Genomic DNA, 20,282 nt, shown 5'->3' with positions numbered 1-20,282 from the left:
TGTTTTATAGCCATCTATGCGCCATGGTCTGTAGGGTTGTAATTAATTCAAACTCAATACAATACCTTTTAAAAGACCAACAAAATTAAATCTTAAAACCACCTCTTATCAGGGCGCCTGGGTGGCTCAGATGGTTGAGCGTCTGCCTTCGGCTCAGGTCATGATCCCAGGGTTCTGGGATCGAGTCCCACATCGGGCTCCCTGCTAGGCAGGGAGCCTGCTTCTCCCTCTGCCTCTCTCTCTCTCTCTCTGACTTTCATGAATAAATAAATAAAACATTTAAAAAAAAATTTAAAAAAAAAAAACTACCTCTTATCAACTAGTCTTGCAAAATACTAGATTGTGATAAGGCAGTTTTATATTTGCAACCCAAAATACTAAAGTTCTAATATCTTTTTAGATATAAGTTAGACATGGAGCAAATACTTATTTTTTTTAAATACTTATCTTTTATGAATGACAGTATAAAATCAATATTCAGCTGAAGTTGAAACACCATCCTAGATGAACTCTTGTCATATAATAAGTGTGAAATTTTGTCAAAACTTTATTATTATACTTAGACTATGTAAAAATTTAGTAGCCATTTTAAAATATGATATACTTCAGAAACAATTTCTCAACACTATCAGCTGTTAGACTGCTCTGTTGGTCATCATAATGTTCACTCAGGATACGGAATTATATACTTACTTTCAACTTAGCTCAATTGAAGAATAAATTACTTTTTGGCTAATTCTGCCAATAATGGGTCTTGCTCATGGCAATTTTGCCATCTATCTAATAGTAACTGATGCAAAACCTCTCACCTCTTCAATTCCTGGGCTTAAAAAGATTTGGTCAACAGTGATGATGCAACTTAGTGAAGAAATACCACAAACTGAAAGTGCACTGCTCAGAGAAATGCTTTCTGAATATTTTCAAAAGCATACTTAAGATTGTTGCCCTTAATTTAAGAAACAAAACAGATGAACATAGGGGAAGAAGGAAAAAGATGAAAACAGAGAGGGAGACAAACCAAAGAGACTCTTAACTATAGGAAACAAACTGAGGGTTGCTGGAGGGGAGGTAGGTGGGGGGATGGGATAACTGGGTGATGGGCATTGAGGAGGGCACATGATGTGATGAACACTGGGTGTTATATGCAACCAATGAATCACTGAACTCTACCTCTGAAACTAATAATATAAATTAATTGATTTTAAATTAAAAAAAAAAAAGATTGTTGCCCTTGCTGATATTTTCATTGCTAATACATCTGTATGTACTCAAACCACGGATCGAGAATTGTGGTAATGGAATGATATAAGTGGCTTTCAGGATGACAAAATTCTGATTTTTCATCTGCACCTCAGCTTTCACTGCACACCAATTTTGGAACCATCCCTAGAGCTGAATAGGGAGATTTTTACAGAAGATGCCATATACCATAAAGAAATACTTATAACCTTGAGGCAAATAAGTTTGTTTACTTCTCCAATGAATAAACAACAGCAGCAAATGAATCACATTCTCTGCAGGCAACCAATGGTTGTTAGAAGTTCTGCACTGTTGATACTGATGTTTGCAAAGCACAGTAGGACAGCTTTCTTTTGTCCAAGCAACCTTTTCAGTATATAATAGCTCCTATCCCATATTGTTTAAACACATGACAAAGCAGTTTTAAAATATCTTGTATGCCATATAGTTTGTCTTTGACAAAAGAAAATTTCACTACAAGTTTTATCTAGAGAGCTTAGCAATAGCTGAAAGCAAATATTCAGATAGTAACAATAAATCCAAATGCCACGCCTTGTTCACATCACTGACGTCCTTACTCTCAGTAGATATGATGATAACCCACACAATGGCATGGTCATTGATCACACATGGGTTCAGGAATGCAAAAATGCTGCAGTAGGCATTTGACTATTCAGTGTTGCAAGAGATGAAGCCAAATAGCAGATTTGGAATAAATACTGAAGCCAAGGTGCACTTCATTGCATCCTTGGAATAGTTTAGATCCTATTCTCAAAACAATTCAACAATATTGTTGTTTCTTATTCCCAAAGACTATGTGGACAAGTCTAGGGGAGTAGTATACATAGATCAGAAGTCTATTCATTCCCTTATTCGTACATATAAAATCAAGGGCTAGAAAATGTGCCCTTAATAAGGCTAAAGGTAACTAGTGAAAAACCACACAGTGTTTTAGAACTTAAAAAAAAAAATACTAGGATAAAAGGCATTAAAAATCCATTTTTAAAAAGTTTAGAAACTAATAGTCAATGTAATGTGAAATTTATAACAGAATATACTTCAACAGATAATAATATAGGAGCAAAGTATCACAAAGAAAGAGGAGGAGATGATTCAAAAACAAAAACAAAGAAAAACCAAAAGAAAAGCCAGAGGCAGGTTGAATTTTTTGTTTTTAGCAAACATTGACTAAGCTTGTCTGGGAAGCAGAACTTTTATGTATATATTTAATGCCATCTTTATCATTTCCTCATAACTCCTTATTTTTAGAGAAACTATGATCTCATCAACTTTTATCATACGTTACACTTTATATTTTTTTACCCCATTAGTGGCAAGAAATGCCTTCACCACAAAGTTCTCTGAAATTTTTATCCAAGAACACAGAAATGAAAGAAAAATAATCCCCACTATTCCTACCATTTTTCTCCAAGTTCTGTAGTTGTAGCCATATCCTATTTAAATAACACAGTTTTAAAACCGTAACAATTCAATAATCGACATATCCTCTTCACAGGTAATATATAATTTATCTTTATAACATTTTTAAGCCAGCCACATAACTTCTTCTATTATTATTTGTAACAGAGTTAGGTATCTTATAAGGGTGTGTCAAAATCAAATCACCAGAGATAAAAATCTGCATTTACTTGAAAGTGTCATTTACATAGCACAGAATTGTGATAGACTTTTTATTTCACTCAACTTTTTATTAAATTTACACTAATATTAAGAAAATTCAATAATCAGGGGCACCTGGGTGACAGTCTGTTAAGTGTCTGCCTTTGATCAGGTCATGATCTCGGGGGTCCTGGGATCGCACCCTGAGTCGAGTTGGGCTCCCTGCTCAGCGAGGAGTCTACATCTCCCTCTGCTGCCCCCCCCCCCCACTGTTTGTGCTCTCTTGCTGTCTCTCTCTATCTCAAATAAATAAAATCTTCAAAAAAAATTCAGTAATCATAACCTGTGCTACAGCTAGAAATATTGGCATGATATCAGTACTAATCAAAGTAAACAAAAAATTTTGCAAATCAAAATATTTAGTCTCACAATTCTAAGCCCCCCAAAGTAAAAGATATCAACAAAAAGGAGGAATTTACCTTTTCAGTTCTTGTCTTCTTTTTACATCACAGTATAGAATGTCTGTGTGATCTGATTTCTGAAAGAAAAAAAAAATGTATCATTTAGGAAAGAGAAATTGTGCACTGACATATAGTTAACAGGAGAAAGAGACTGGGAGACAATATATTTTTCCACATCTATGTGTTACTGAATAGACTGACACATTTATTTATTTAATCTTTTTAATAATCCTGAGACAGGTATTATCATCATCCCCATTTTATAGATAAAGTACTCAAGGCTCAAACAGAGAAAAGTATCTTCCTCAATGTTACACAGCAAGTCAGCAGCAGAGCCAGGATTGAAACAAGCTCTGTCTACTATCTCTACTCTCCCAGTCTGTCTCTCCATGTGCTCTAAGGATACAGGCGTAGGCACAAAAGAAGTAAGAGAGAAATAGGATATAGTTAGTCCCTGTCCTAAAGACTTAAAGAATAGAGAGAAGACGAATATGTACGAATAATCTAATGAAAGGACATACCTAAGTGTCAAAGCAGTAACAATAAGTTGTAAAAGAGTTCAAAACACCAAGCACCAAAGTTGGAACATACTTAGGAAAAAAGATGGACAAAATATATGCTAAAGATTGAATACAGATTAACGAGTAAAAGAAAAAGGTTTTCTCAGCTAAGAAAGCTCAGGCATTCTAAGAAACTGGAGATGACTGGTGTAAATTCAGCAGAGAGAAAATAAACCAGTCTAGTTAGAAGCAGAAGGGCTGTTTTCAGGAAGAAAAAAGAAAACTGGCTAGTTAAGGTGTGACCAAATTTAAGAGGGTCTGGAATGACAGATTAAAAAGTGATTTTTCAACAGACGAGAAATATATTGAAACCTGTGTTTTAAGAAGGTTAATATAGAAACAATAAATTGAAACAGCAGTGTCATTATACAAATACAAAAACAAACAAATCCTTAAAAAACCAAATTCTGCATTCACACAACTTTCACAACTACTTTCTCTTATTACCCCCGACCATGTAGCTATCCCGACATACACCTAACTTCAACTTGAATGTCGTGAGTACTTCACCAACCACCCTAGCTTGCACTAGCTTAATGTCTTTTTAATTATTTGCATGACTCTGGACTTGGTTCTGTTGCTATTAACAATCTGGTGTCCTTGGACAAGTCACTTAACCTCCTAGACCTCAATTTCTGAATCTGAAAGCACAAACACTACATATCTGCCTTGGCTACCTGCAAAAGATATTATAAAGCCAAATATAACCATATATGGGAAAAGACTTAAAAACTCTCTTAATATTTGCAAATGCCATAACAGATAAAGGGCTAATATCCAAGATGTATAAAGAACTTATCAAACTCAACACCCAAAAAACAAATAATCCAGTCAAGATATGGGCAGAAGACATGAACAGACATTTCTCCAAAGAAGACATATAAATGACCAACAGACACCTGAAAAAATGCTCAACATCACTTGGCATCAAGGAAACAACAAATCAAAGAAAGAAAAAAAAATGTATCATTTAGGAAATAGAGATTGTGCACTGACATTGTGCAATGAGATATAGTATCTCATTGGTATCTCATTGCACTGAAAATTGTGCAATGAGATACCACCTCACATCAGTCAGAATGGCTAAAATTAACAAGTCAGGAAACAACAAACGTTGGCGAGGATGTGGAGAAAAGGAAACCCTGTTGGTGGGAATGCAAGCTGGTGCAGCCACTCTGGAAAACATTATAGAGGTTCCTCAAGAAGTTGAAAACAGAGCTACCCTACCACCCAGCAATTGCACTACTAGGTATCTACCTCAAAGATACAAATGGAGTGACCCAAAGGGGCACCTGCACCCAATGTTCATAGCAGCAATGTCCACAATAGCCAAACTGTGGAGGGAGCCCAGATATCCATCGACAGATGAATGGATAAAGAAGATGTGGTGTGTATACACACACACACACACACACACACACACACACCGGAATATTACTCAGCCATCAAAAAGGATGAATATTTACCATTTACATCGACGTAGATGGAACTGAAGGGTATTATGCTGAGTGAAATAAGTCAATCAAAGAAAGACAATTATCATACGGTTTCACTCATACGTGCAATATAAGAAATAGTGCAGAGGATCATAGGGGAAGGGAAGGAAAACTGAATTGGAAGAAATCAGAGAGGGAGACAAACCATGAGAAACTCTTAACTATAGGAAACAAACTGAGGGTTGCTGGAGGGCAGGTGGAATGGGGGATGGGGTAATTGGGTGATGGGCATTATGGAGGGCACGTGATGTGATGAGCATTGGGTGTTATATGCAACTAATGAATTACTGAACTCTACATCTTAAATTAATGATGTACTATATGTTGGCTAACTGAATTAAAAAAAACCTCTCTTAATTTATATCCATGTTGTCTAACCCCACATGATAGGGTCTACCAGCACAAAGAAATAACTTGATAAATGCTTTTTGGTGAGTAGAAGGAAGGAAGAAATCAAACACTGGTTTTCTTTCTGTTGGCTATCACAAAGTATAAAAGAAAGAGGGGTGCCGGGGTGGCTCAGTCATTAAGTGTCTGCCTTCGGCTCGGGTCATGGTCCCAGGGTCCTGGGATTGAGCCCTGCATTGGGCTCCCTGCTCGGCGGGAAGCCTGCTTTTCCCTCTCCCACTCCCCCTGCTTATGTTCCCTCTCTCGCTGTATCTCTCTCTGTCAAATAAATTAATTAAATCTTTTTTAAAAAAAAAAGAAAAGATGAGTAGAAAAGTAATGGGGGAATTTATATCATAAACCTTCTAATTACACATTAAAACTTTAATATAAATAATACCTAGAGTTAGTTACAGTATACACTCACCAGTCTTCTCTTCTCTGATGAAACAGACCTTACACAGCAAGCTGAACTAGTAGAACTTGAAGTTTTTTTCTCTGTCCTATCCTAAGAATGGCATTTGGAAAAAAGGAAAGAAAAGCACAAAATAAAGCACAATATAAGATAGTGTTATTTAATCACTGTTATCATAAACTAACATTCTACATTCATAATAAACTTCAAGGGTGGGGGGAAATGTTTAAAGGCACACAAACTTTGGTAAGAGGGAGGGAAACTCAACTAGAAGGAAGACTCAAGTAGAAATCAGAAGATCTAGGCGCTCCTGAATTAGAGATGAGATAGGACACAGGTGCTACAGCAGGTCAGCTGACAGCTCAGATAAAGGCGTTGGGAGGAGGCATCGCCTTGGTGGAACTCAGTCTTCTACAAAGCAAAACCATATATCCAGTCATTTCCCAGGGGATCCAAAGTTCAGTAGACCCAGGACAAACATATATTTGAGGACTTACCGTGTATCAAAGACATTCTAGACGGTGGGGACAGATTAATGAAAACACAAAAGTCCCTGCCCTCATGGAGGTCAAAATATCGGGCAGGAATTTTACAAATAAACAAGTAATATATTTAGTGAGTCAAACAATGTGCTGGAAAAAAATAAAGCAGAGAAAGAGGGCAGGAAGGGCTTGGAGGTGGGCATGGAGGCAGCTGCAATTTTAAACAGGGTAGTCAGGAAAGGCCCCACTGATAAGCTGACATCTGCCTGGAGACCTGAAGAAGTGAAGAAGAAGCCATGTGAATATCTAGGGAAAGAGTTTTCCATTCAAGGGCAAAGCCCCTGAGGCAGGAATGTGCCAGGATTTATTGGTGGAATAGTAGCAAGGAATCACAAAACGGAGAAAGCAATGGGAGAATGAGAAGGCCAGATGGGGAGGGCCAGTTGTTTTCTTGGCCCCAGCTAGGACTTCAGCTGTTACTCTGGGTGAAGTGGGAAACTACCAGAAAGTACTGAGCAGAGGAGTGACATGATCTGACTTACATTTTAATAGGATCATTCTGGGGGCATTGTTCTCTGGAAGAGAACAATGAGAGGCAAAGGTGGAAGCAGGGAGATAAATTTGGAAACTACTGGAACAATCTGGGGAAGCAAGCTGATTGTCTGGATCGTTGTGATAGCAGAGGAGGTAGTCGGACTCTATATTATCAAGAGAAAGCTGATAGAATTTGCTGATAGACTGGATGCAGGTAGGGGATGACAACCAAGATTTTGGCCCAACCAAATGAAAGAATGGAATTGCAATTTCTAAATAGGGTAAATGAAGCCGGGCACTTGAAAGGTTATAGTTTAGGAAGATGAAGAGGAATCAGCAAAGGACATTTCGAAGCAGTCACCAATGTAAAGGAAAATCAGGAGAATATGGTGTCTCAAAAGCTAAGTGAAGAAAATGTTTCAAGGAGAAGGTGCAATTGGCTATGTCAAATACTGCTGATGGGTCAAGTCAGAGGAAGTCTGAAAATTGATCGATGGATTTAGCAACATGGAAACCACTGCTGGCCTTGATGAAAGCATATTTGGAGGAGTGATGGCCTGAAAAAGTCTGATTCAAGTAGGTTAGGAGAGTCGGAGGCGAACTGCAAACAGCATGCCAATTATTAGTGCCAAATTGGGGAATATATAAATCAAAGACACCATGGTACTGCATGGCCATACTCCAGGGTCCCCTTTCCAATTATCTCTATACTTGGGAGGCCAAATTAGTAATCGGAAAGTTAGTAAGCAAAGAACAAACACCAAAAAGTGTAATGATCCCTAGAATACTTTATCCAGGTCGTCTAAAGGCCTTATGAACTCATCTGCTAGCACAGAAATCACTTCCATAGGGAATATTCACCTTTGCTAGACTTTAGTCTCTCATTGTGGATGGTATTACAGCATGAACCCTAATTCTGAGGATGCACTATGCAGACTATTCAGAGAGTTTATAATAAAACTAAATGCAGGGGATGGGCCGCCTGGGTGGCTCAGTCGGTTAAGCATCTGCCTTAGGCTCAAGTCATAATCCCAGGGTCCTGAGATGGAGCCCCACATCAGGCTTCCTGCTCAGTGGGAGGCCTGCTTCTCCCTCTCCCACTCCCCCTGCTTGTGTTCCCTCTCTCACTGTGTCTCTCTCTGTCAAATAAATAAAAAATTTTTTTAAATATTAAAAAAAATAACTAATTGCAGGGGGTTTTTTTGTTTGTTTTATTACATCAGTCACATTGCACTCTTGCGTCCTGGAGACAACACTCAGCTCAATTAATTGAATATCCTAAATTTCATCTAGTAAAATACTTCTTAAGGCAGTGTGAGCATGCATTCCCTACCCTTAGCCTCCCCTGCACAGGATAGCCCATTCTGACTGATGAGCATATAATCTTAGTCAATGCTGAGTAAATGACAAAGGCGATGTGCAAAAGGTCTACTGGTGAGTTATTTCCATGTAAAGGAGAATCTGGGGGACCTAGAGTCAAGTCAGGAATGCCTAGGCAAATTACTTACATAAGCCTCAGTTCTGGCATTTGTATAATTGGGATAATAATGGTACCTACCTCATACAGTTGTGAGCAATCAATAAAATAATGCGAGTAAAGAATGGGGGTGGAGAATGGGAAAAACAAATTACCTCTCCTGGGTCAGAAGGGCAAAACAAAACATTTACATATCTCATTTACATATCTCATACACATCTACATAAAACTGAGGTTTTTTTTTTCATTACATAAAAATGAACTGCAAAAAAAAGGTATCTTTGGGTCAGTAAATCAAAATTCTTACTTCTACGTCAAAGTTGGGTGATGCAGTGGTGCCTTTTCTCTGAGACTTCTCTTTTTCGCCACAAGATTCTCTGTTGGACATTTTGAAAAGCTAAAATAAAAACACATTAGGTGTTTTGTTTTAACCACCATCACAACAAAATACATTAGAAATTAATCTTTCAGTTATAAAACTGAAAACTTTATAAAAAGACTGGAGTTTTACAAAATGATTTCCATCTTACAACCATTCCCAAGACAACAGGATTCTCTCATTGTTCCACTTTATTTCACTTACAGTCTCCGTCATAATGATCTCTTCCTCTCCTTCAATTTCATCTACCACCTTTTTAGGAATGACCTCTCAAAACTTTGCCTTTAGCCCTGACCTTCTCTCTCCAGCTTCAGATCACCATTGAAAACTGCCTATAGGACTGCTGTATTTTGCTCAACCTATGCCTCAAAATTCTAAGTCTTTATTTTCCTGACACACCCTCCATTCAACTTAGTGTGTAACAGAAGAATCCTGTGCTGGAATCGAAAGGCCAGAGAATGGGAACCTCATCAGGTCTGCTGGGACGGGAAGATATAAAAGGAGTCTAGCAGCAAAGCCCAAAGGAGAATTTATTGCTGATAGTGACACATATGGAAACTATGAATGTAAGAAAGGCTAGAAAACAGGCAATTGCAAGTACTCATGGTCAATCATGACCACAGTAAGTTAAGTCCTATGAAAGAATGATCAAATCAAACTTTTAGAATGGTTCGATGAATATAAAGAGAAAGAAAATGCTGACAGCTAAGAGAAAATCTAATAATAAAAATTAATTAAAGAATATTTAATATAGGCTTCTAAGAACAATCCTAATTTACCCCAAAATTTTGCTTTGTAAGATAATGTATGGCAACAACTGAATTCACAGCTGAGCTTCCAGATTAGCGGAATAATCTTCTTTTCCCCTTCTTCTTCGAAGGATTCTATTCCATGTTGGGGAAAGGTACAATAAAAAATAATAATAAATTGCATGAAATGAACTGTTTAGAGGCAATGTACTACTTATGTTAACTTCTACAATTTAAACTGATCCACGTTCATCTTATGTTGTTGCTCTGAATACCAAATAAGGCTAAATTTCAACCTCTCACCCATAAGCCAATTGAAAAAAAAAATCACTGCAGATAGTGGACTATCAGGAAAAACACATATACATTTACCATGACAAATGTTTTATAATAGTGTGAAATTCGTGTTGATTTCATGAAAATCAAAATATCAACTCAAAGGGGAGACTTCCTGAGTTGGCCAGCCTCCAAAGTGGCTCCTGATGATCTCTGCTGCCTGGTAATTACACTCTCAGGCGAGTCCTCTCATACTAAATAGCGCTGGCCTGTGACACCAATAGGAACTGCCATATGGCAGTATGTGGCTGGGTCATATAAGACACTGTGGCTTGTGTTTTTCTCTCACTCTAGGGAAAGCCAGCCACCATATCATGAGGACAATCAAGTAGCCCATGGAGCTGCCCACCAGCGAACTGAAGCCCACTGCTAAAAAAGAACCAACTGCCAGGCATGTGAGCGGGTCAGCTTTGAAGCTAATCCTGTAGCCCTAATCAAGCCTTTGAGGGGAAGCATCCCTGGCTGATATCTTCACTGCAACCTCCTGAGACTCAGAACCAGGTCCACCCAGAAAGCCACTTCTGAATTCCTGAGGCACAGAAACTGTGAAGTAATGTTTATTGTTGTTTTAAACCACTAAGTTTTAGGATAACTTAGGCAGCAACAGATGAATAATACAGCCACTTAATATAATCTTCAAGCTTTGAAGATTCCTTTTTTTAGAATGTCTCAAGACACAGACCATGCTTAGAAACCCTTACTAAAATTCCCATAGAATCCACACGCTAAAATCTAACCATTTTCATCTTCCGGTTTCCAGCTGGTGTTAAATAATGAGACTGATACAGTGAATCAAGCTTTCAATTAACCATCTAGCCTTTTGGAAATAGAAAAAAAATCAATGATGCTTTGATGATGCAGAAATATTATTAGCCACTACTCATTCCCGTAAATTATAACGTGTTATTTTCCCATTTTTAATTGACTGTTAAGAGCAGTGAGGCAGTTATACTTTCAGGAAAACTAGTTAAAAGTTGGCGTGGGTTGAGCATGGCACTCTTAGTTTCTGCTGGGGTCCTAATCTCGGGCAGGTGAGATCAGCCCGGCCTCCAACTCAGCGCTTGTCCAGGAGAGTCGGCTTGGGATTCTCTCTCTCTCCTTCTCCCTCTGCCCCACTCCCCCCACTCGCATGCTCTCTATGTCTTAAAATAAATAAATCTTTTCTTTTTTTAAAGTTGAGGTTGAAGGCATTATGAGGACTTTAGAACTATAACTCACTAGGGAAGGAGGGGGAAAAAGCCTACATGTACACTTCCTAACTACTGGGGGGTTGGGAGGGCTGGGAGGTGGTAACTAATTCTGTTACACTTTCAAAGTGCCAAATAATCACACTTGCTCTCACCTGGGCTCCGAAACAAGCAGGAAATAAATAGACCAATGATATAGGTAGGCATTAAGTATCAGCTTTATGAACCAGGAAAAACCCAGCTGGAAGCGTGAGTCTCCTAAGACTAAAAGGGGCTTCCCTCTCCTTCCCTGCTGCCTATAACATTCGGACCAGTCCCGGGAAGAAAGAGCGGCCAGAAAACTCAAGTTTTCCTGTCTGCGCCAGGGGCATGAATGCGTGAGACTGAAGTTCAAGCAGGCCGGAGAGTCAAGGGAAGAGAAGTACGCGGGCCAGAGGACTCACTGGCAGATGCCGTGTGGAATCTGAATCGCATCAACCAAGTGCCGCAAAGCTCAACACACTCAGAGCTCTGGTTATTAAGTCTAACTATAAGCGTGGGGCGCGCGCACAAACACACCCTCTTCTCTACCCACAGAACTCCTACAACCACAGGGCAGTGCTGATGATAACAGGAATATGTAGGTTAAAGCAAAGTAAAGACAAAAGGAGACGTGTTCAGGTCACGGTGTGGATGAGGGTGCGAAAGGAAGCGCAGAGCCCGATTCCAAATCAACCAGACTAGCAGAGAAGCTCCTTAACTGCTCGGAAGCCGCCGCGGCCCAGGGGCTACGCAGAAAGAAACCAGACTCTCGCTCTGAGCGAGGGGCAACTCCAGAGGCAGAGCCGACCAGAACCACACCCTTCACTGAGCGGACTCAACCCCGGATCCGCCTACAGAGTCGCCCCGCCCAGGCTTGAGGGGCCTCCGGAATCCTCTGACCGGCTGGCCACCCGCTAGGGTACCGGAGGGAGAGAGATGGGAACCTGCCCAGCAAAACGTCAACCAGCACCCCAGTTACCTTACCAGTGCCCGCAGCGGTGGCGACACCGGAGGCCCAGACCAAGAAAAAGGGTCCCCCCTGGACCCGATGCTCGCTGGGAAATGTAGTCCTGCACTCGGACCCAGACTACTACTCCAACGCTCCGAGTGTTTGTTTAGCTTTGCATTTACTTCCTCCAAGGACTTGGAACTCCGGCTCCGCCCCAGCTGGCGCGCTGCACCCTGGGTATTGTAGTCTTGATTCGCTTCCTTGGTTGACGGCTGGAACGGAGACGCACCGTGGAAGCGGAACTCTCTTACCTCATTGGACGCCGTCCCCATTACGTTGCTGCGCAGGCTGTGGCGCCGTCGTCACGCCTCAGGGAAAGGGAAGCGGACGGGACTGCGAATCGCTGCCTCTGGCTTTTTATTTTTCTGCTGACAGGATTTGGTCACTGGTTCTTCATCTTTTGTCTGTTGCACGCATCCAGCCCTTCCCATTTGCTTTCCCACTCCTTGGATCCAGCCCTCTGGGCATTCACGCCAGTTCTCTCACCCCGCCGTGAGCCCCTCCTGGTCCCCGGGCGGGCCTGGCACGGAGGCGGTAACTATGGAGAATATGGCGGAGGAGGAGCTGCTAACCCAGGAGAAGGAGGAGGTGGAGGTGGCCCAGGTCCAGGTCCCGACCCCGACCCCGGCCCCGGACTCGGCTCGGGTCCCAGCTCCGGCCCCGGATTCGGCCCCGGATTCGGCCCCGGCCCCGGACTCGGCTCCGACTCCGGCCTCGGCTCCAGCCCCAGCCCCTGCCCTGGCCCAGGCTCCGGCCCTGTCCCCGTCCCTAGCCTCTGCCCCTGACGAGGCTGAAAGCAGTAAGTGCAGGAGGCCTAGATCTTTCTGCCGCAAAGAAGCGAGAAAGTGCGCCTTGCTGGGGAGTAGGGGAGGCCCTTCTTCACTGGGATGGTTTAATGGGGAAAGGCAGGTTTAGGAATGTGGAGGGGGAGGAAGGAGGGACCCATATAGTGGGTAAAGCGGGTACAGAATGGGAGAAGGCACAAACCTCGACATCATGGTGAAGGATTTGTGGAGGCCAGGAGTGCTGCAGATAAAAGGAAATAATGAGGTTGAGGGCTTCTTCGTTAAAGGGGGTCTTTTTCTGCTACGAAGATAGAAGTTACATTAATTTGGTAGTTTCCCTCTCAACCCCGTCTTCCATGGTTCACTAAGTCCTTCAAAATGTGAGATGGTAACCAAGGCAGCCTGTTTACTGTAGTAGATCCTAGCTGCCAAGATTTAGAAACCATTACTATCAACTAGTTTTTATGCTCGATATACACAAATAGATGGGTTTTTCTTATTATTTAATTTTCTTTAGCAGCTTGCTTCCAAAAAGAATTTGAGGCTGATAAGTAGTTTAAGAAAAGGTCGACTAAATTATGGATGTCTTCCCTCAGTCATAAATACCAATTGAGTTTTGCACTCCGTTCCATCAGAAGTGGACTGTTGAAAATTAATAGCCCGTGTTATTGTGCTAATGTGTGTGCTTGCATGTTTTCTAAGTGGTGATTTATTGGACCGTAAAGAGAAACACTTAAGAATCTTCTGAACACTTTTAAGTGTAAAGTCTAAGAAAGTTTTTTTTAAAAAATTACTTTGTGGTCCATAAATTGACCCTTATGCTCTTTCTAAATTATAACAAAGTAAATTAATTCATTTTCTTTCCTACTTCTAGGACAGTTGCGAATTTAATATTTATACAACACTTGGGTAGTTGTAGTCTAATAGAGTTACTTTGAAGTTTTAAAGCCACATAAAAATTGTTATAGTAGATTAAAGAGTAGAGCTGACTGGATCTCAGTTTCCTCATCTGTAAATTATGGGGAAATTAATTAAATGATTTAAGTCCTTTTCAAAAAAAAAAAAAATGTAGAGCTGATCACAGAAAAGACAAAGAGGCCGTGCCTTAGGTATGCCTCTCCTCATATAAGATCAGAGCTAGTAGTTGCAAAATAAGGACAATCGTTTCTTCACCCACAACTGGGGGGGGGAGGGGGAGGCGGTGGTACACTCTCCTGAGTAAGTAGCCTCCCTTCCTCATCTCTAGATTGAATTTGTTTATATTAATCAGAATTGGTTCAGCAACTTTAGGGAATGTGTGCTTTCTCCACCTCCCCACCAGCAAGAATGTTAAACATAGTTTGGGAAGATACATATTCCACAATTTAAAGTATGTAATTTGAAGAATGTATGATGTTTGAGAAACCTGAAAAATGCATTATTGGGGCAAATATGTAATGATTGAGAAATCCAAAATGCATTAGAAATATGTATTAATCACATTTTTAAAAATTATTTTTATGTGGTCTAGTTAGTCCTTTGAAATCAGTCTTAACTAGGCAAGATGAAGATGGCATATCTGAAATAGAACTGAAAAATGAGGAAAAAGTATCAGAAGTTGTAAAAGAACCTGCTAGCATCTTGGATTCATCTGATTTAACAAGAGGTTTGCCTATTGACTTTGGGATTATTAGCATGTTACAAAAAGTTTGAGTGATAAAAGTACAGATTGTCTGATATCTACTGTCTTGAAACAGAAGGTGATTTGAGAGGTGTACATACATAGGCATATCATGAATCTTTAGACAGATCTTTGAGAGTTTTAATAGTGGACCACAGGATTTTCATTGTTCTCTTCTAACTTACCAGGGCCGTCTCTTATTTTGTACAACTTAGAATGATCTCAGTAAGCACAGGCTTATATAGTACTATATAATTTCACATAAACAGAACTTTGAACTTTGGAAGCCAAAAGCCTTTATGATTGCAAATTCGCAGGATTGATTTGTACATATGGATTTGTTGCCTGAATCTTGCGGTCTCACCTAGCAATTAAGTTTTTCTTCATAAGGGAAAAGTTTTGCCTATTATAGAAATTACATCTTATTATAAAGTCATTTGAACAATACCTGGTATGACAAACGATAAGAGTTGTTGCTCTTTGTTTTTCTCATTTAAAAATGAGGTAAAAATTTGTCTTTCAATAAATTTCAGCAGTAATGTCTGGTAGTGCTGAATTCCAAAATTATTGACTCCGTGTGCTACTGCATCCAAAAAGACCAATGATTTTTTAAAATTATTTAACAAGCCATAGTGCCTGCTGTGTGCAAGATACTGTACTAGGCATTTAACCATTACAAAAATGAGGAAGTCATATCCCCTGCCGCTTACTGTTTATTTGTGGACATAAATTATATAGAAGGGTGAAAAAAAGGAACTGGGAGTGAAGCTTGGAAAGGAATAGGCAGGAAGGTAGCAATACCAAGAACAGAATTTAAAAGGTTTTTAAGGTTCTAAACTGTATAACCTAATTGAATAATGAGTACTAGAGAGCCTTATGGTTTACCATCATCTCCTCTCTGGTTGGGGATCTTTTCCTGCCAATTTTCAGCTCCTAGTCTTCTTGTATTTGTATATTCAAGCTCCTACTTTGTAAACATTACTTTCCTTTGGGTTATGGATATTCAGGTCTCTCCTTAAAAGGAAAGAAAAAGCACCACCTATCTCCTTTTTTATACTGCCACACTTTTTGAAATAATCTATGTGATTTTCTACACTTTATTTCTTCTTCCAATCCCATTTGTATTCTGGCACACCTCACTGAACCTTTTTTCTTTTTTTTTGTTTTTTTTAAAGATTTTATTTTTTTATTTGACAGAGAGACACAGTGAGAGAGGGAACACAAGCAGGGGGAGTGGGAGAGGGAGAAGCAGGCTTCCTGCTGAGCAGGGAGCCTGATGTGGGGCTCTATCCCAGGACCCTGGGATCATGACCTGAGCCTAAGGCAGACGCTTAACCGACTGAGCCACCCAGGCACCCCTGAACCTTTTTTCTTAAAGGTCACCAGAGACCTGCTGAATACTAAATCCAGTAGTTTTCTGTTGATTTGTACAACTATTTGCGATACTTAGTGTTGAACAGTTATCTTTTACATTCTCTTTTTTCTTGGCTTCTGCCTTATCTTGATTCTCCTTGCCATTTATTGTTTTTGAATCTACCCTCCTGATTATTTTTCCTCAGTGTCTCTTATGTTACCTATATCCCTCCATATGTCACTTCTGAATTGTAACCATTTATATTAATCAGTAGTGGGTTCAGTGGCATTAGGGAATGCATCCCCCATGCCCATAATCAAGAATATGTTAAATATACTTTGGAAAGATTTATTCATATATTCTAAAGTTTACAAATATGTCAGAACGTGTAATGTTTGAGAGAGCTAAAAATATGTTACTGGGACTGGATTTTGGCCTTCTCTTTTTTTCACAATGTTTTTTTCCTTAGGCTTTCTTCAACTCCTAGTTTCACCTACCGTGTATTTATGATTTATATCCCTCCTGACTCCAAAAACAACTCAACTGCATACTGAACTTGAGGATGAGTTGAGTAGTACATCAAACACACTATGTCAAAAACTAAATTCCTTTTTCTCTTTTCCTCTTCTTTTATGCCAAAAATGTTTTCCTCTTCCTTTATTGGTTAATGGTACCATTATTCTTAACCATATAAACTTGAAATCTTAGAGTCATTCTTGAATGCACTCTTCATTCATGGTTATTTCTCACACCCAAAGTTTTTTGTTGTTTTTTTTTTTTACCATCTGTTCTATACCTTTCTATTACTAAATTCTCACCTCAGTTATTGATTTTTGGTTCTACAGCCAGACATAACCTGAAACGCATTCAGATCCTACCATTCACTACCTCAAAAACCTGCAAAGACTTCACATTGCCGGAAGAGGACAGTCCAGACTAACTTACATAGAATTTAAGCCTTTCATGATCTGTACATTTTTGGCTGTTTGTGTTCTTCTGCCACCTCCATTCTCCAGACATAGTACATTCTAACCAGGGGTGGGATAGAGGTGGCTGTATTTTTTTTACACCTTATGCTTTTCATGAGATTACTTCAGTTTATAAGGCCAGCCACCAAGTCTCTGCTTATTGAAATTCTATTCATAGTCACAGTCAAATGCCACTTCTTCAGTGAAGACATTCTCAAAGACACTTGTTGAAATTAATTCCTCCTTCCTCTGTATGCCCACATCATATTACTTTACCCCTGGTATTCATTTCATCCTGCATTGTATTACAGTTAGTAGATAACATAACAATATCTCTCCTGCCTGTTGAAAGTTTTTTTTTTTCAAGATTTTATTTATTTATTTGACAGAGACGAAGCGAGAGAAGGAACACAAGCAGGGGGAGTGGGAGAGGGAGAAGCAGGCTTCCCGCTGAGCAGGGAGCCCGATGCAGGGCTCGATCCCAGGACCCTGGGATCATGACCTGAGCCGAAGGCAGACACTTAACGACAGCCACTCAGGTGCCCCTCTTGAAAGTTCTTTAAAGATAGGAAGTGTGGCTTATGTTTCTTACCTCAGCATTTTCTACAGAGTAAAAACATTTTTTTGTAGAATTATATTGAATAATTAGATAAAACTTTAAAGGTGTGAAGTTACACAGCGGAGTTTGTTCCCCAACTTTTTGCCTTCTGAGGCACGCTTGTCATTTTATAGGCAGAATTGCAGCAGTATTCCCCATCTAGGCACTGGGCACGATGCTACAGGAAATAAAAGTGGCGTATCTGTGACGTGATCAAATAAAAATAGAACTGGAATTCAGATTGTTAACACATAATCTTCTAACTCTTAAAATTTCCTTTCAGAGAGACACATCTCAATCCAAAGGCAGCTTGCTGATCTAGAGAAGTTAGCCTTCGTAGCTGAAGATTTTGACTCTGCCAGTTCATTGAACTCAGATAATCTTGATGCAGGTATTTCCATATTTTTAAGGTTTTTTTTCCCCCTTAATTTCTATTGGCTTTTTATCTTTCAACTCATGAAAATTTGCTGAGAAACTAGAGCAATGATAAAACTTTTTCATTCAGGAAATTGGTAGCCTTCTACATTCACAGGTGCTGTGGGGACAAACTGTTTCACAGTTCCTCAAGGAAATTACAATTTCGTGGATATATAAGGACTGTGTCTTCTATAAGTTAGGAATTGCATTTAGCTATAAGTAACAGAAATCCAAAAAACAGTGCCTTTAATAACAAGAGGCTTATATTCGGTCATGTAAACGAAGTCCCCAGGTGGGCAATTTAAGTCTGGAACAAGAGTTCCTCATTGTTGTCAGGCCTCAAGCTCCTCCAGCTCCTCTCTTACTGTCTTGCCATCCTTAGTGCTTGAATTCCATCCTCAGTATCACTTCATGGTTTTTTGAAGTAAGCAGAGTATATTGAAAAATTAATTTTGACTCTACTTGCAGTGTGCTATATGTTAAAGATATTTGTTGGATTAAAAATTAAGCGAGTTGCTCATTATTTTTGTGTATTTTTATCGTTTTAAACCTGAATTTGAGATTTTAATTTTTTTGTTACTATCAAAGTTTTTATTTGAGATATATTACATTTCTGATTAAATAAGACTTCTATTTTTACAATCCATAATCTTTTCATTAATAAATAAGGAAGAACTTAGAAATTCACTAATAGGATACGGTGGCTCTAACCATGCTCCCTGGCCCAGAATAGCAGTTATCTGGGATCCCACTTACTCCTTTCACTCCTTCCATTTTTCTTACTCTGCATGTTCACTGTTTTTGTTGCTGCCAGAGCAGGTGCTTACATTGTCTGCCCTGCTCCTGCCACTCTGCGAGGGTGACAGGTACTGCCTTCTTCCCTGTCCAAAGTACATAGTGATGCTGTCTCTCGCAGGCATTTTGGCTGGAGGGATATCATGTACTTTATCACTTTCTCATTTTGTCTGTTCCCAGTGGCAACAAAGATATCAGCTAGCCCCAGAGAGGAGCGTTTAGGGTAAAAAAATCAATCACTGACCATGTGCTGATTATTAACTACTACCTGTTGAGGCAGAGGTGACTCTCCCTAATGTTAACATAGACATTATCTGAGAAGTGTGTGTGTTGGGTGGAGAGAGTCCCCTGCTACTTCTCTTGTAGCTAAATCGAGGCATTAATAGTCTATTCTGTGTTTTATTGGTTTTTTTTTTTTCCCCCCCGGTCAGGAAACAAACAGTCTTGTCCATTGTGCCCCAAGGAGAAATTCAGAGCTTGTAATAGCCATAAGCTTCGTCGTCACCTTCAAAATTTACACTGGAAAGTCTCAGTTGAATTTGAAGGTTAGTATTTTTGTGCTTGCTAAAAAGTAAATGAGTCAAGATTTGATAGAAGTTTTGGAATTTTATTGTGAACATAAATATTTTCCATTTAAAATTATGAGGGATTTGATGTCCTTTTAATGTATTTCTTAGCAAATGACCATGTAACTCTCTAGGCAGTAGATGTATGTTGCAAGTGTAGTTTACTCTAGCAAACATTTTTAATCATCTGTTCTATACTCGGTACTTTGCTTGGTCCTGGGGGTCCCCATAACTTTTTGAACTATGTTTTAGTTTTTTAGTTTTTATTTTTTTATTTTTATTTTTAAAGATTTTATTTATTAATTTGACAGAGAGAGCGAGAGCAGGAACACAAGCAGGGGGAGTGGGTGAGGGAGAAGGAGGCTTCCCTCTGAGCAGGGAGCCTGATGCGGGGCTCGATCCCAGGACCCTGGGATCATGACCTGAGCCGAAGGCAGACGCTTAACAACTGAGCCACCCAGGCACCCCTATTTTTTTATTTTTTTAAGATTTTTATTTCTTTATTAGAGAGAGCAAGCACAAGCAGAGGGAGAAGCAGGTTCCCCGTGGAGCAAGGATCCCAGGATCCTAACCTGAGCCAAAAGCCAAAGCCAAATATGAATAATTCACATAATTCACTCTCAGAATCTAATAATTGATTTTATCTAGGAAGTCTTCTTACTTGGTAAGATCTCATCTTTTGTTCTTTAATTTTATTCTTTATGAGACCTCTTATTAAATTTAGTCCCCCAAATTGTGTCATTTTTGTCACTACTGTAATTGGTGCCTTTTTTCTAATTTCCATGTA

At 39.6% G+C, this 20,282-nt stretch overlaps 2 protein-coding genes across 7 annotated transcripts in view; one reads left to right on the top strand and one right to left on the bottom strand.

Annotated features, from left to right (window-relative positions):
* SWT1 (SWT1 RNA endoribonuclease homolog) overlaps window positions 1–12,694 on the bottom strand; it is a 99,875-nt gene extending 87,181 nt beyond the window's left edge. For all 5 annotated transcript variants that reach the window (XR_004680271.1, XM_035010662.1, XM_035010663.1 and 2 more), the window contains exons 1-4: window positions 12,328–12,694; window positions 8,979–9,068; window positions 6,191–6,271; window positions 3,339–3,397 (exon numbers count right to left, since the gene is read on the bottom strand). Coding sequence is in view for 4 of the 5 variants with exons in the window: in XM_035010662.1 (XP_034866553.1) it covers window positions 3,339–3,397; window positions 6,191–6,271; window positions 8,979–9,068; window positions 12,328–12,624 (527 nt within the window). In the remaining variant the exon portion in view is untranslated. The remainder of the gene's footprint in view (window positions 1–3,338; window positions 3,398–6,190; window positions 6,272–8,978; window positions 9,069–12,327) is intronic.
* Window positions 12,695–12,815: 121 nt separating this feature from the next.
* The window catches only part of TRMT1L (tRNA methyltransferase 1 like), a 51,244-nt gene continuing 43,777 nt past the window's right edge, over window positions 12,816–20,282 (top strand). Inside the window, exons 1-3 of one of the 2 annotated variants that reach the window (XM_035010666.1) lie at window positions 12,816–13,151; window positions 18,001–18,108; window positions 19,361–19,474. In XM_035010666.1, coding sequence (XP_034866557.1) covers window positions 12,893–13,151; window positions 18,001–18,108; window positions 19,361–19,474 — 481 coding nt within the window. In that variant the 5' untranslated portion in view covers window positions 12,816–12,892. Of the gene's footprint in view, window positions 13,152–13,182; window positions 14,783–18,000; window positions 18,109–19,360; window positions 19,475–20,282 lie in introns of those variants that run through there. The other variant, XM_035010667.1, reaches the window with a different exon arrangement.

Source organism: Mirounga leonina, unplaced genomic scaffold (genome assembly GCF_011800145.1).
Source record: "Mirounga leonina isolate KUSES-001 unplaced genomic scaffold, KU_Mleo_1.0 Mir_154, whole genome shotgun sequence".
In the NCBI taxonomy this organism is placed as follows: domain Eukaryota; kingdom Metazoa; phylum Chordata; class Mammalia; order Carnivora; family Phocidae; genus Mirounga; species Mirounga leonina.
This window is presented reverse-complemented; position numbering and strand designations above follow the sequence as displayed.